The sequence below is a fragment of the Salmo salar genome, chromosome ssa23 (assembly GCF_905237065.1).
Source record: "Salmo salar chromosome ssa23, Ssal_v3.1, whole genome shotgun sequence".
Taxonomy (NCBI): domain Eukaryota; kingdom Metazoa; phylum Chordata; class Actinopteri; order Salmoniformes; family Salmonidae; genus Salmo; species Salmo salar.
Genome location: NC_059464.1, coordinates 17,263,390 through 17,280,517, shown reverse-complemented (window position 1 = coordinate 17,280,517; position 17,128 = coordinate 17,263,390). Strand labels below are relative to the sequence as shown.

Genomic DNA, 17,128 nt, shown 5'->3' with positions numbered 1-17,128 from the left:
TACTGGCTCAAAATGGCCAGAAACAATTAACTTTCTTCTGAAACTTGTCAGTCTATTCTTTTTCTCCGAAATAAAGGCTATTCCATGCGAGAAATTGCCAAGAAACTGAAGAACCCTGTGTACTACTCCCTTCACAGAACAGCGCAAACTGTCTCTAACCAGAATAGAAAGTGGAGTGGGAGGCTGCGGTGCACAACTGAGCAAGAGTACAAGTACATTAGAGTGTCTAGTTTGAGAAACAGATGCCTCACAAGTCCTCAACTGGCAGCTTCATTAAATAGTACACGCACCACTGCCTCGCGGGGGCTGCGTGCTACACCACTGCGTATAACTATAAGTTAAGTATAACTAGAAGAAATCTAAGAATTATATCCAGCTCAGGGCTCCAACTATGCATTTGGTTTGCTAACTTTCTAGCTAAGTGGCTAGATGTCAAGATAAAGCTTCTTGGTTACAGCAGAGACATTCAATCCCCTCCTTGATCAAGATCCCTATTGCCTAAATAATTTTGTGTGTCAAAAAATATATATAATAGTGCCCCTTGTGTGCATATTTGGTAATACCGACGGTATGAAAGTCTGGATACCGTCCAACCCTAACTCTCATACACTTTCCCTGACACCCTAAAGTACTTGCTACATTTCAAACGCTCAGGCAGGACAGTAATATGGTTACTAACGCACCTATCAATCACTAAACACAAATACTGTGTTTGTAAGTTTTGGAGTGAGCCCCTGGCTGTCCGTAAAAAAAATAAAAAATAAATTGGGCCGCCTGATTTGCTTAATGTAAGGAATTTATGTATAGCATTTACTTTTTACTTTTAGTATGATAAATGATTGAGCACTTTTTCCACCACTGTACTGACGTACCCATAAAACCAGATACTTTTAGACTTTTACGTAAGTAGTATTTTACTGGGTGACTTTCACTTTTAGTTGAGTCATTTTCTATAAAGATGCACTATGCAGAAATCGCTCCGCCATTTCCTGCTTGCTAAAATTCTAATAGTTAGCCTAATTTCAGTTTATGTGACAAAACAAGGAAGTATAGTGTAGAGAGATTGTTAGGATGGTGCCCAAGAGCATGGCTGACGTTTTAAATGCTCCTAACCAACTGTGCTATTTCGTTAGGTTTTTTGCGTTGTTTGAAACGTATTTTTTACATAATGTTGCTGCTACCTTCTCTTATGACTGAAAATAACTTCTGGACATCAGAACAGCGATTATTCACCACGAACTGGCAGAAGCTTTTTCCTTTAACGAGTCCGACGAGAAGGATATACTGCTTTTCCGGGAACAGGCCCAAATTCCTGTCATTTGCATGAAGAAAAGACGAAGGGGGCGCAGATCGGGCTGCCTTCTGAGAATCCGTAAGCGAGTGAGTAAACTCCCACTGCCATCCATTCTACTGGCTAACATACAATCATTGGAAAATAAAATTGATTACGATTATCCTAACAACTGGACATTAAAAACAGTAATATCTTGTGTTTCACCGAGCCGCGGTTGAGCGACGACATGGATAATATAGAGCTGGCGGGATTTTCATGCACCGGCAGAACAGAGAAGAAGCTACGTCTGGTAAAACGAGGGGTGGGGGTGTGTGTCTTTTTATCAATAACAGCTGGTGCGCGATGTCTAATATTAAAGAAGTCTCGAGGTATTGTTCGCTTTAGGTAGAGTACCTTATGATAAGCTGTAGACCACAGCATCTACCAAGAGAGTTCTCATCTATATTATTTGTAGCCGTCAATTTACCACCACAGACCGATCCTGGCACTAAGACCGCACTCAACCAACTCTATAAGGCCATAAGTAAACAAGAAAATGCTCATCCAGAAGTGGCACTCCTAGTGGCAGGGGTCTTTAATGCAGGAAAACTTAAATCAGTTTTACCTCATTTCTACCAGCATATCACATGTGCAACCAGAGGAAAAAAAAAAAAAAAACTCTAGACCACCTTTACTCCACACACAGAGATGCATACAAAGCTCTCCCCCTCCCTCCATTTGGCAAATCTTAAATTTTTTTTAAAAATGACCCCCCTTTTCTCCCCAATTTCGGGAGAGGCGAAGGTCGAGAGCCATGCGTCATCCGAAACCCAATCCAACCAAGCCGCACTGCTTCTTAACACAGCGCGCATCCAACCCGGAAGCCAGCCGCACCAATGTGTCGGAGGAAACACCGTACACCTAGCGACCTGGTCAGTGTGCACTGTGCCCGGCCCGCCACAGGAGTCGCTAATGCGAGATGAGACAAAGATATCCCTGCAATGCAGTGCCTTAGACCCCTGCACCACTCAGGAAGCCCATTTGGCAATTCTGACCATAATTCTATCCTCCTGATTCCTGCTTACAAGCAAAAACTAAAGCAGGAAGTACCAGTGACTCGCTCAATACAGATGTGGTCAGATGACGTGGATGCTACACTACAGGACTGTTTTGCAAGCACAGACTGGAATATGTTCCGGTATTCATCCAATGGCATTGAGGAGTATACCACCTCAGTCACTGGCTTCATCAATAAGAGCATCGACGACGTCGTCGTCCCCACAGTGACCGTACGTACATATCCCAACCAGAAGCCATGGATTACAGGCAACATCCGCATTGAGCTAAAGGCTAGAGCGGGACACTAATCCGGACGCTTATAAGAAATTCTGCTATGCCCTCAGACAAACCATCAAACAAGGAAAGCGTCAATACAGGATTAAGATTGAATCCTACTACACCGGCTCTGACGCTCTTCGGATGTGGCAGGGCTTGAAACCTATTACGGACTACAAAGGGAAACCTAGACGCGAGCTTACCAGTGACACAAGCATACCAGACGAGCTAAATTCCTTTCATGCCCGCTTTGAGGGAAGCAATACTGAAGCATGCAGAAGAGCACCAGATGTTCTGGATGACTGTGTGATAACGCTCACGGTAGCCGATGCGAGCAAGACCTTTAAACAGGTTAACATTCACCAAGCTGCGGGGCCAGACGGATTACCATGACTTGTACTCAAAGTAAGCGCGGACCAACTGGCAAGTGTCTTCACTGACATTTTCAATCTCTCCCTGACCGAGTCTGTAATACCTACATGTTTCAAGCAGACCACCATAGTCCCTGTGCCCAAGGAAGCGAAGGTAACCTGACTAAATGATTACCATCCCGTAGCACTCACGTCGGTAACCATGAAGTGCTTTGAAAGGCTGGTCATGGCTCACATCAACAGCATCCTCCCGGATACCCTAGACCCACTCCAAATCGCATACCGCCCCAACAGATCCACAGATGATGCAATCTCAATCGCACTCCACACTGAACTTTCCCACCTGGACAAAAGGAACACCTAAGCTAAGGACCCTGGGACTAAACATCTCCTTCTGCAACTGGATCCTGGACTTCCTGACGGGCCACCCCCAGGTGGTAAGGGTAGACAACAACACGTCTGCCACGCTGATCCTAAACACTGGGGCCCCTCAGGGGTGTGTACTTAGTCCTCCTGTACTCCCTGTTCACCCACGACTGCGTGGCCAAACACGACTCCAACACCATCATCATTAGGTTTGCTGACGACACAACAGTGGTCGGATCCCCAGATTCTCCAAAAGCTTTACAGCTGCACCATTGAGAGCATCCTGACCGGTTGCATCACCGCCTGGTATGGCAACTGCTCGGCATCTGACCGTAAGGTGCTACAGAGGGTAGTGCGTACGACCCAGTACATCACTGGAGCCAAGCTTCCTGCCATCCAGGACCTACATAATAGCCTGTGTCAGAGGAAAGCTATAAAATTGTCAGACACGCCAGTCACCCAAGTCATAGAATGTTTTCTCTGCTACCGCATGGCAAGCGGTAGAGGAGCACCAAGTCTAGGACCAAAAGGCTCCTTAACCTCTATGGGCTAGGTGGGACGCTAGCGTGCCACCCGTGGTGCACTCCATCAACAGCAGGTGCATTTCAAGAGCGGCAAATTTGAATCCAAATAAATGTCAAAATTCAAATTTTTCAAAAATACAACTATTTTACACCATTTGAAAGATAAACATCTCCTTAATCTAACCACGTTTTACGATTTCAAAAAGGTTTTACGGCGAAAGCATAAATTTAGAGTATGTTAGGACAGTACATTTACAAGAGTTGTGTGTAATGTTTTGTCAAGTCAAAGACAGGGTCACCAAAACCATAAAACCAGCTAAAATGATGCACTAACCTTTTACAATCTCCATCAGATGACACTCCTAGGACATTATGTTAGACAATGCATGCATTTTTAGTTCTATCAAGTTCATATTTATATCCAAAAACAGCGTTTTACTATGGCATTGATGTTGAGGAAATCGTTTCCCTCCAATAACCGGCAGTCAAGTCAGCGTCACAAATTAAATAATTAAAATTAGAAAACATTGCTAAAATATTATATTGTCATTTAAAGAATTATAGATTTACATCTCTTGAACGCAATCAACTTGCCAGATTTAAAAATAACCTTACTGGGAAATCACACTTTGCAATAATCTGAGCACTGCGCCCAGAAAAATACGCGTTGCGATACAGACTAGACGTCATGTTGGGGAGATCTAAAATCGAAAATACTATGTAAATAATCCATTACCTTTGATTCTCTTCATCAGATGTCACTTCCAGGTATCACAGGTCCATAACGAATGTAGTTTTGTTCAAAAAAGCTCATCATTTATGTCCAAAAATCTCCGTCTTGTTAGCACATGATCTAAGCCAGCCGGACTTCTCGTCATGAACGAGGGGAAAAAATATATTTCCGTTCGTTCAAACATGTCAAACGTTGTATAGCATAAATCATTAGGGCCTTTTTTAACCAGAACATGAATAATATTCAAGGTGGACGAATGCATACTCTTTTATAACGTATTGGAACGAGGGTACCCAACATGAACTCGCGCGCCAGGTGTCTAATGGGACATCATCGTTCCATGGCTCTTGTTCGGTCAGATCTCCCTCCAGAAGACTCAAAACACTTTGTAAAGGCTGGTGACATCTAGTGGAAGCAATAGGAAGTGCCAAAATATTCCTCAGCCCCTGTGTTTTTCAATGGGATAGGTTTAAAGTCAATACAACACATCAAGTATCCACTTCCTGTCAGAAAATGTCTCAGGGTTTTGCCTGCCAAATGAGTTCTGTTATACTCACAGACACCATTCAAACAGTTTTAGAAACTTTAGAGTGTTTTCTATCCATATATAATAAGTATATGCATATTCTAGTTACTGGGTAGGATTAGTAACCAGATTAAATCGGGTACATTTTTTTTATCCAGACGTGCAAATGCTGCCCCCTAGCCCTAACAGGTTAACAGCTTCCCCAAGCCATAAGACTGCTGAACAATTAATCAAATGGCCACCGGACTATTTACATTGACCCCCTCCATCCATTGGTTTTGGAAACCGCTGCTACTCGCTGTTTATTATCTATGCATAGTCACTTTACCCCTACCTACATGTACAAATTACCTCAACTAATCTGTACCCCCGCACACTGACTCGGTACCCCCTGTAAATAGCCTCGTTATTGTGTTACTTTTTATTATTTTTTTACTTTAGTTTATTTGGTAAAAATTTTCTTAACTCTTCTTGAACTGCACTTTTGGCGAATGGCTTGTAAGCATTTTACGGTAAGGTCTACACTTCTTGTATTCGGCGCATGTGACAAATAAAGTTTGATTTGATTTGAGAATCATTGTACCATCTAAACCGCTATAAAATATATTTTCCATTACCAAAAATATTGTATTTTCAGCTGTTTGAAGCTAGTGTACAAAACCAAAAGTAAAAGACGTAAACATGTAACTTAAGAACGGGAAGCATAGAAGTAACACATAGAACAGATCTACCACTTCTTAGACTTGCTTTCAATGAGAATGACAGATCTATAACTCACATTTCTATGTCAATTTTGTCAGGTCGCCGGAAAAGTTACATATTGCAGCTTTAACCTCTATGGGCTAGGTGGGACGCAGGCGTCCCACCCGTGGTGCACTCCATCAACAGCAGGTGCATTTCAAGAGCGGCAAATTTGAATCCAAATAAATGTCAAAATTCAAATTTTTCAAACATACAACTATTTTACACCCTTTGAAAGATAAACATCTCCTTAATCTAACCACGTTTTACGATTTCAAAAAGGTTTTACGGCGAAAGCATAAATTTAGAGTATGTTAGGACAGTACATTTACAAGAGTTGTGTGTAATGTTTTGTCAATTCAAAGACAGGGTCACCAAAACCATAAAACCAGCTAAAATGATGCACTAACCTTTTACAATCTCCATCAGATGACACTCCTAGGACATTATGTTAGACAATGCATGCATTTTTAGTTCTATCAAGTTCATATTTATATCCAAAAACAGCGTTTTACTATGGCATTGATGTTGAGGAAATCGTTTCCCTCCAATAACCGGCAGTCAAGTCAGCATCACAAATTAAATAATTAAAATTAGAAAACATTGGTAAAATATTATATTGTCATTTAAAGAATTATAGATTTACATCTCTTGAACGCAATCAACTTGCCAGATTTAAAAATAACCTTACTGGGAAATCACACTTTGCAATAATCTGAGCACTGCGCCCAGAAAAATACGCGTTGCGATACAGACTAGTCGTCATGTTGGGGAGATCTAAAATCGAAAATACTATGTAAATAATCCATTACCTTTGATTCTCTTCATCAGATGTCACTTCCAGGTATCACAGGTCCATAACGAATGTAGTTTTGTTCAAAAAAGCTCATCATTTATGTCCAAAAATCTCCGTCTTGTTAGCACATGATCTAAGCCCGCCGGACTTCACTTCATGAACGAGGGGAAAAAATATATTTACGTTCGTTCAAACATGTCAAACGTTGTATAGCATAAATCATTAGGGCCTTTTTTAACCAGAACATGAATAATATTCAAGGTGGACGAATGCATACTCTTTTATAACGTATTGGAACGAGGGTACCCAACATGAACTCGCGCGCCAGGTGTCTAATGGGCCATCATCGTTCCATGTCTCTTGTTCGGTCAGACCTCCCTCCAGAAGACTCAAAACACTTTGTAAAGGCTGGGGACATCTAGTGGAAGCAATAGGAAGTGCCAAAATATTCCTCAGCCCCTGTGTTTTTCAATGGCATAGGTTTAAAGGTAATACAACACATCAGGTATCCACTTCCTGTCAGAAAATGTCTCAGGGTTTTGCCTGCCAAATGAGTTCTGTTATACTCACAGACACCATTCAAACAGTTTTAGAAACTTTAGAGTGTTTTCTATCCATATATAATAAGTATATGCATATTCTAGTTACTGGGTAGGATTAGTAACCAGATTAAATCGGGTACATTTTTTTTATCCAGCCGTGCAAATACTGCCCCCTAGCCCTAACAGGTTTTAAGGTATTTTTACTTTTACTCAAGAATGAACATTTTGAACTTTTTCCACCACTACGAAATGCAACAATGCTGGCAGCCGAGTGCATGTGGAGGAATTTAGTGGAAAACATCATGCGTGAGCTCATTGTGTCAAAGTGGGAGAGATAGTGTTTGCTCCACTCAGAGCAGATATTGCCTGGGCCGCTATTGTTCGCTATATGGTCAACATCAAGTCTCTGGAGAGAGTGGCTACTGCCTACAGAGAATAGTGCGAAGGCTGTAGTCAAAGCTGATGTGTTACGGTAAGTTGTTTCCTACGATGACGGTTGTTATCAAAATGTTCCACTTCAGGCACTCACAATACAAAACTACGTTTTTTTTATGTTAGATCACACATTACAGACCGTATAGGGCATTCATCAATTCTTAATAAACACAAGATAAATGCTTCACAAATCATTGACAAGCAGTCATTACATAATCATTCACTTATGAATGATTTCTGAAGAATCTACATAGGTCTTACGAGGAGTTTATGAAGTTTGGTTAAAGTGGGACCCAATGTTGATTAGCAGACTGAATCTTCAACATCCGACACCCTTCCTAGAACCAACCACAGGTTTTCTGAAAGCGTCATCCTATTTGTTTGCTTGTTGTTGTTTTTCTCTTCTCTCTCTGTGGTCTGCCCTGCCAAATGGCTATAAATCACTGTGCTTTTGGCTTCGTCTGAAGGCAGATAAATGTCATGGAGGCCTTCTGGACCTGCTATAAGATTGAAGCTGTCAGCACTTTCTTAATGCAAATCTCCCTGCCTGAGCCCTGCCTCCTCAGCACGACCTCCGTCCCAGTCCTGCCTCCTCACCCCTGCCTCAGCCCAGTCTCAACCCAGCCTCAGCCCTGCCTCCTCAACCCTGCTTCCACAGTCTTGTTTCAACCCTGGCTGAGCCCTGCCTCAGTCTCAAAGCTCTGACAACCACTCTCTGCTCTGGGGAGGCTTGCCTGCCTGCTGGGGGAGACAGTGGAAATTCCCCAAGTGTGTACCGATTTGTGATTGCCTGACAAAAACAGGCAACACTAGGCTCGTCCTGACGAGGCCTGGAGTGCAAAGTGTGCTTCCAGTTCCTACGAGTGATTCCACTGCTTGGCTGCCTTCCACAATGAAGGCTCAATCGAATAAAGCATGCATGTGTACTCCCTCAAACAGAAAAATATCTCTCTCTAAACATGCCGTTTCCATTTCAATGATTGCTACAGCATTACCAAAAGCCTTTATTCTTATCTTTCTGAGAAAACTTGTAATAAAAAGTATAGCCTGTAATATATCATTCAAATCCCTATGTCTACAGATATGCAGCCAAACATAACTTACCTGCAAATGCTGAGCAGCAGAATGCCAGAAGCAACAGGGGTAGAATGGGTCTGTCTGCCATCAGAGTATTGTAGTCGTACTGTAGTAGTACTGGCCTACAGCTTCTCCAGAAGAGGACAGGATGTGATCACTGGCCGGCCTTCCCTTCCTCCTGGTTCTTCACAAAGACAACTCTTCTTTCACCTCACAGTCCGTCAGTAGAGAGAAACCTCACAGAAGCTCCTGCTGCAAAGTGAATGAGATGAAGTAGAGAGAGAGTTAGACAGAGAAATGTGGTGCATAACCGTTCAGCATGGCCAGAGTAAAGTGTCAGAGAGAGTGTATGTCTCAAATGGCATCCTATTCCCTGCATAGTGCACTACTTTTGACCATACCCCAGATCAAAAGTAAAGCACTATATAGGGTGCCATTTGGAACGCAGAAGTGGTAAGTAACAGAAGGGGCATTAGGATCTAGTTCCCTGTTGGACTAATGAGAAGAGACGTGAGAGAGGGGAGAAAGAGGGAAGACAGCAGCCCGGAGACCAGGAGGATTAATCTCATAGGGATAATTAGACGTCATGTGAGTTCTTAAGGTCCCTGTTCTTGGTACCCATACCGGCCACCCACCTACCCCACCATAGCCCATGCCCGGTCAGTCAAAGAGGTGTGTCTGAGGGTCGAGGAAATGCTGGGTGTGAAAACCCTGTTTTCTGAACATGGTATGGGGGGGATTTCACAAAGTTTAATTGAGATCGTTGGGAAAGACTGGATCCTCCACCGGGGTCTTGGCTAAACTGCTTAGTGGTGGTGGGGTTGACCGTGCTGCTAATCAGCATGACCATGGCTGAACTGTTGAACTTGACAGGGCTAACTAAGCTCATATACTGCTAGCCCACCCTCTCTAATAGGGCTGAGGACCATAACATCCTTATGGTCTCAATTCATTCAATTGCTATTGTTCCTCATATTAACACAATAACAATAAATGCTCTCAAATTAATGAATGGATAATCCAATGGATCATATGTCCTGATAAAACAGAATAATATTAATAAAAAACGTGTCTTTTTACCATTATATTTAATTAAATGCTTCTGTACTGGAGTTCTAAACCACAGGTTCTCAACATTTTGCAACTCAAAGCTTTGATATGTCAAAAACGGTAACAACAATGCAACAACTATCATGTGTCATCCACATGAAATCAGTCTTTAAAAAAAAACCTTGTCAGTAATTTTCAGAAACACAAAGGCATTGGAATTAGACTGGTGGTCCAGTCTGTCTGTGTCTTAGCCAAATGCTCTCGTGTCCATTTGTTGGCATGCCAAAGATACAGTATGTATGGCTTGACAACTATAGAAAAGTTGGCTACAGCATATAAGGTAGGGGACCAGCTAGATCAAAAATATGCTTTGAATGTCATTTATCCTGGATTTTTTTCAACATGGTGACAGGCCTTGTTATTATTCAGTTATATTTGGGTGAAACTGTTTGTTCGTTTTTTTCCAAACAGTTTATGAGCAGATTGAACTTTTTCTCTTCTAAAAGTAATATGTTGAAATATTTCGTAAAATAATAAGTGAACAATAAGCCTGCCTCAGTATCACAACATCAGTCAAAAAAGGGAAAAACCTTTTTCATAGCTCATTGAGTTGTTAGGATTACCTTATAAAAGCAGTGGATTCTCTGAACAATAGAGCAATAACGCAGCACACACAGGAATGCAACACTGCAGTAAAGCCCTTCAGATTAGGACCCCAGTGCAGAGTCCTGACAGGCCAGAGGCCAGCCCCAGTGGTTTCCTCTCTCTGTAGAGACAACACACACTTGAGTAATGCATTGTGCTCTGTATTTCTCTACTCTGTATGTACTGTCTGCCTTATCATGTGATGATCTGATGTGTCAACGTCAGAATCTTATTAAAATGTTCATGTTTGTTCCCCTTAGACTTACCTGCCAACCCACCTCAAAGCAACATGAGTTCAGAATCTATTCTATAGAAAATGTAATAGTTGGGCCAGTGGCCAGCAGCGCTCATGGACCATGGCGGCCGTCGGTTGTTGACAAGTCTGTTGTAAGAAGACATGCTGGTCATCTGGTGTGACCGCCCGGCCAGTGTTGAGATCCGAGTGAGAGAGATGTGGTCATGTTACAGATGGAGCATCTCTGTCTTTTTCCGACTTCACACACCTCTTCACCTTTCCACAGCAGCAGAGTGCATGGGAGGAGAGCTGTACGGACGGACGGAAGCCTAAGGAGGGCTAAGGTGCACCGTTGTGCTCCACAGCGCAAACAGCGGCTGGAACAAAGGGCCTTTCAGACCCTGGCGGCTGCGTGGGCTGGGAAGTCATTTTGGAGGATCACAACAAATATTACACTTCCAGCTCGCCGGGCGGGGCTAGTGCCTTCTTTTGACTTGTGGGCCCCTTTCCCAACGCCCCTCTTCCCCCTTCATGTGGAGGTAAACTGTGTCCCCCCATAACTCCTCTCTAGGACAAAGACAATATCAAAGGGAAAATAGATGACAAGATATTATTCACACAGCATTGAGGCCAGGGCTGAACTGTTTTGCGACACCACAGAGCACAGAGTGGCCTAGGGCAAGAAGAGCGAAACAAGAGAAAGTGCTGAGAAAGATAAACGGACTGAAGGGTTTTTGCTTGCTCCCAGAGATCAGATTGATGGTTGTGACAGTTGGTTCAGCAGCACTTTCATTATGCCTAATTGTTGCCGGAGGAAAAAAAGCACTGGCCCAGCCTATCGTGAAAGAGTCAAGTCAACCATTCTATTGGTTGATTGCATGGGTCTGGACTCTGGATTCAAACCGATGCGAGAAATTGACAGACTTTTTGTTGCCGTAACAGTAGGATCACCTCATGTGACTTCTCTTTAAACTCTAGCCGTCCATCTAAGCAGAGCTTCCATTTCACTCCAAGCTGCTCTGGAAAACACATTAGAAACACTGCAGACCCCAGACTGAACATAATAAGTAGCTATGAAGCACTCTACACTCTTGCAGCGTCAGAGGGAGCACAAATGCCACAAGGTTTCCAAAACAGGCAGAGTTGTTTACATAAACATAAACTGAGATGAAAAAACAAACGTACTACTATGGCCGTATGTAGCAACCTTCTAGGAGTAGGAGTGCTGATCTAGGAAGAGTCAAGCCGCTCCATGTAATCGTATTCATTGTGATCTAAAAGGCTAAACTGATCCTAGATCAGCACTCCTACTCTGAGACGCTTGAAACATATGGCCCTTGGTCACATCTAGGCCTAATGCAAAATGATACTAAAACAGTTTTATGAGTTTTAGGCACCCCTAGTAGGCAGACCATGAATCAACGGTGTGATAGGGCTGTTAATATAAGTCCCTGCTATCTAACAAAGGAGGGAAAAGGCTGTGTAATGAAGGATGTCCATTGCCGGTCGCAAACCACCCAGAGACCAGTTACTTGCATGCTTGGCCACTCTTATGCCGGATCAAGCATAAATCACCTATTAAATACAGCTAATGTGTCTGAATGAGCATCCCCAACCACCTAATCTCAGTTCATTAGTCCATCTGGATAACGGCCCCTCCAGAAAATGAACTACGTTTATGCACTAGGACACTGAGAAGTTTCATAACCTAAAATGACACTCATTTGTCTGCTGTCATTTCACTACTTCACTGATTGAAGTAGGCTGGCTGGTTGCAGACTAAACAATGTTCAGTTTCTGAATTGCGTAAGACACCGATGATGCAGACTAGAGTAACTCCACTTGTTTATAATAGAAAATGTGGTCGTTCAGAAGAGACCAATGTTCCCTCCCCACATCCCCTCTTGTGGATGTGCAATGCCAAGTGTCAATGCAAGGATACACTAGGGACGTAAGTCTTGATGCATGCGTGAGTGTGTGTGACCGAGACTGACCAGCTGCACACTCTCTCCATCCATCTGTGTACTATTTACTATGCCTATGACCCGAGTGAGTGAACCCACACATACAGCCAGACCTTCCGCTCATACACGGAACGTCGTCAGTATTAGTAGTGATTGGGGGGGGGGGGGGGAAATCGACAGTTACATATCGGGATATTATTTTTGACAATATATTGTATCATTTTGACAATATCGACACATTATTTTTGTGCTAGTTGGCTGTACTTAGCCTGTTCTTCATCTTACATGTATTTTTAAATAGGGAGACAATTTGTTTTCAGCTATTTTCTTCCATGACTGATCGTAACTCGTTTTCTAATGGCTCTCTCTTATCCCTCCGCAGAAGACATACGGTGAGAAATATGTTTAGAAAATCGAATCGCAATAAAATCATAGTATCGAATCGCAATACATATGGAATCGTGAGAATCGCAGTACATATCGTATCGGCACCTAAGTATCACGATAATATAATATTGTGAGGTCCATGGCAATTCCCAGCCCTAGACAGTATTTGTGATCTATAAGAGTGGGTCACAACTAAGTACATACACACAAGCACCAACAAGCACATATTGCAGGAATTCTCCCTGGCCCTGCTTTTCTCTCTGAGTCAGTTCAGTTATTCACTGATATAGAGACTGAGGGCATGCTTTGTTATCAGGCACGGCCTCACCTTGTGTGTTTTCATCACCTCACCTAAGGCATGAGTCACAGGTCTCTCACCCGTCTTCATACTTCTGACACCATGGAATAGGTACACGCCCTTACCTCAGCTATCAAACATAGCTATCAAACGCAGGTCAAATCTAAGCTATCAGAAATATAGCATTCAAACATTGGCACAACACTATAGTTGCTATCAAACATAAGTATGTCTCATTATACAGTATAATGGGCTTAGCTTCACCTGATTAACACAGTCTATCATGCCCCAGACTCTGCCTACCATGCCCTTCAGAGCTGCACAATAATAATCCTCCTCGGAACTCCCTAAAGCAAGTCTTTAGAAAGTAATTAAATCAGCTTTCTGACACAGAGCTCGATTTGAAATCAAAAGCTTTTTTTTAGCTCATGTTTTATAACTATATTAATTATGACTTTTCCCATATCAGACGTAATATATCTCGGATATTCGTTCATAATAACAAGGGAAACGGTTACTGTATGTCCACTTTCATCAAGTCAATAACATTATTATGATGCATAAACGGGTTTCTGAAAACGGCTCCTAAAATGACAAAATCAGCATAAGTTCGTGAGAACTCAAACTAAAGGGAGATACTGTACATGCATACTGCGAACGTACCAATCGTTACTGTAAATGCATTCACATCCTATCGAAAGTAAGTTTGTATCGTGCATGCTTTCACATCAGTGACGTCACACTGGAACACAACTTGTTGAAGGCAGGGATACACAACAAAATAACACAGAAGAGTGTTGTTCAGCACGAAGATGCTATAGGCCTATCTGTTTATGGCAGGTCAGTGGTGTAACTTTGAACTTAATTCCCAACAGTGATCCTCTGACCTTGTTGTCTAAATCAAAGGTTGCACAAATAAATACCCTAGTCTAATACTAATGTAACCCAATATCATAAAGCCTGCATTACTATGTTTGATTTAGTTATAGACAGTTATAAACCATTAATTGCATATTTGAAGCAACAATGATGACACATCAATTGAGAGGGGATAGGTAGCTGTAGGTGTATGGAAAGACCATGCAGCTGCCATGTGTGTTTGGTTATGAGAGCATGTTTCAATATACTCAAAATGTTGTTTGCAAATAGCTGTTGAGACAGTTGCTTAGCCATGACAGCATGGGAAGTCATACAAGTAGATAAGAGGAAAAACACCCATAATGCTGAATTTCATGTGTGAATTCATCGGAAGAACATTTTGCGCAGCGCTGTGCCGTGTTATCAAATAAACAATCAAAACAAAAGCCAAAGCACATTTTGGTTTACGAATGTGTAACACAGTCGACAACAAATTTCACTTGCAAACATACTGTCCATCAAACAGACATAAAACGTGCCGTATTTTGTATCCAGTAAGGGGCTAATTATTTGCTTCAGAGTCAGAGTTGTGTACATTATAAAAAATGATTTTCATAAAACAATGTACTATGTAGGCTTAACGTAATTCATTATTTTTCTTGCTATACGCTAGCATAACAGGTTGGAAAACTTGTAAAACTTCTGACGTAGCCTACCATGCAGAATCTCCAGAAATGTCAACGCAAACTTTGTTGGAAGTTGTAGCTTGCCTTGCAGCGGTTCGAATGGATGCGAAATGTATCCTTTCCTTTACTTTGAAAAACATACAAATACAACCGCGTCCTTGGAAAACAACGTTAGTTGTCAGGTTACAGAATTTGCCAAGTTTATGGATAGTGAGTCTACTACTATCGCTTAAAAGTTTGAAATAGGCTACCTATCCCCCTTTTCACTAAGAACTTCATTTTGGGGGTGGGTCTTGTGATAGGAGGAGGGTGCAAGGTAGACTAGAGCAGACAATTGCGGCCCTGCTGTCATTAAAGTGCAAGTATAATTATGGTAAAAACAGATTGCACATTATGGCATTAGACACACACAATATAGGCTAATAGAACTATCTAATTCATAACAGATTATTGTTATTATGGGGATTTAAAATGAAGTTATGGGGATGTCAGGGGAAGTTAAAATATGACATTAATAATTCATATTAAAGGACAATGTTGGTACTCTTCAAGCAGCATTTTCCAATGTTGTTGTTTTTTGTTGTTGAGAAAAGCATGCCCAACCAAGTTGGAGCTATGGCGTTATATTGATGCCACCTCTAACACGAGGGAAAGCTGATTCGTGCACACAGACATTAAGGTGTGAACCCAAATGATTTGTGCGCGTGAATTTTCTAACTCATTCGATTGCACGTTACGTTGCAGACTGGTATCCTCTAAATCGTGAGAGGAAAACAATATGTGCATGTCTGTAGGCATTCACCTGCACAAGCACAAAATGTTTCAACGCATGCACAAATTAAAAATTATACACATTCGGACACGCGAATTGCTAACTGCGTGCGAACAAAACATATTTGAGCACATGCACGAAACTGTTTCTTCTTGCGCTCAACTACTTGTCTACACACCCCGTTCAGCCAATCAGGGAACAATTGTATTGCCAAAAAAAACATTGGCTATAGTGGAGCCCCGTTCAAGGGAAAGCATCAGACTGGGCATCAGAAGTCTAAAGCTGTCTAAAGATATACCAGAAGTATTATCTCTCTCTCTCTCCCATCAAGGTCTTGTTCCTTGGTTTTCTCTATTCATGCCATTGACATAACCTAACAACGGCTACATGTTTATTACATTACTGTTTTGTTAGCATCGAATGGTCAAGAAAATAGGAAAACAATTGAATATGTAGAAAAAATACAAATGTAGATTTCTGCAAGGGAGCTATATTTAATGTAAAAAAAAAAGCTGAATAGTAAAATGTTCCATGTGGTCACCGCCTCCCAGAGAGTTATCATCTGGCATGTCTTTGTGACTATCTAGTTCGCTGTGCGTGCTAACGTAACTAGTAACGTTTCAATCAGTGACGTCACTTGGTCTGAGACCTCAGTGTAGTTGTTTGCCATGCACTGCAAAGGCTGTAGGTTTTGTGGTGGTAACGATGCTTCGTGGAAGGCTGTGTTCAGTGTTCCTGGTTGAAGCCCAAATTGGGGCGAGGAGAGGGACGGAAGGAAGCAAGTCTGCGTGTTTATTTTTGGTTTTATTATCCTTGTGGGGACCAAAAGTCCTCACAATGATAGTAAAACAGGGCACATTTTGATAAGTGGGGACATTTTGCCGGGCCCCACCAGGCAAAACGCTATTTTAGGTTTAGGGGTTAGGTTTAGGGTTAAAATTAGGGTTAGGGGCTAGTTTTAAAGAAAATTGTATTTTGAATGGGAATCATTTGTTTGGTCCCCACAAGGATAGTCAAACAAACATGTGTGTCTGTGTTAGAGAGGATATTGATATTTTTTCCTGCATACATGCACCTACCTCGACATCTCTGAACAAACAGACATCACAGCAAAGCAAAACATATCATCTCTCCACAGAGAGGTAAATGCTATACGGAAGGGTACAACACAAATTTCAGAGAGCGGATTTGCCACTAATTAGCCGGCACCTGTGACAGGAGGGGAGGAAACTTTATTATGGAACACCTTGATACCTTCACGGCAACACTGATGTGCCGCTTCTGAGAGTTGACAAGCTAACGCTCAAAGGGCTAAAATCATTTTACATCTCATACATATGTATGATGAAGGTGAAATGCCTGCATGTATTTTATGTTTATTTGCGTTCAATGTTTGGGTTTAGGGTAGGCCGACATCTCAGACAGGGAGAAAAAAATGTATGATTAAGAAAATAAAAATAACATGATATCTTCGAATTTCTGTGAAGTAAAGGTAGTACTATAGTTAGTATAGT

General features: G+C 41.9%; 1 protein-coding gene across 1 annotated transcript in view; it reads right to left on the bottom strand.

Annotated features, from left to right (window-relative positions):
- The window catches only part of tgfbr3 (transforming growth factor, beta receptor III), a 147,055-nt gene extending 131,927 nt beyond the window's left edge, over positions 1-15,128 (bottom strand). Inside the window, exons 1-2 of the mRNA XM_014169092.2 lie at positions 14,873-15,128; positions 8,747-8,971 (exon numbers count right to left, since the gene is read on the bottom strand). Of these exons, the coding sequence (XP_014024567.1) occupies positions 8,747-8,807 (61 nt within the window). The 5' untranslated portion in view covers positions 8,808-8,971; positions 14,873-15,128. The remainder of the gene's footprint in view (positions 1-8,746; positions 8,972-14,872) is intronic.
- Positions 15,129-17,128: the final 2,000 nt, after the last annotated feature.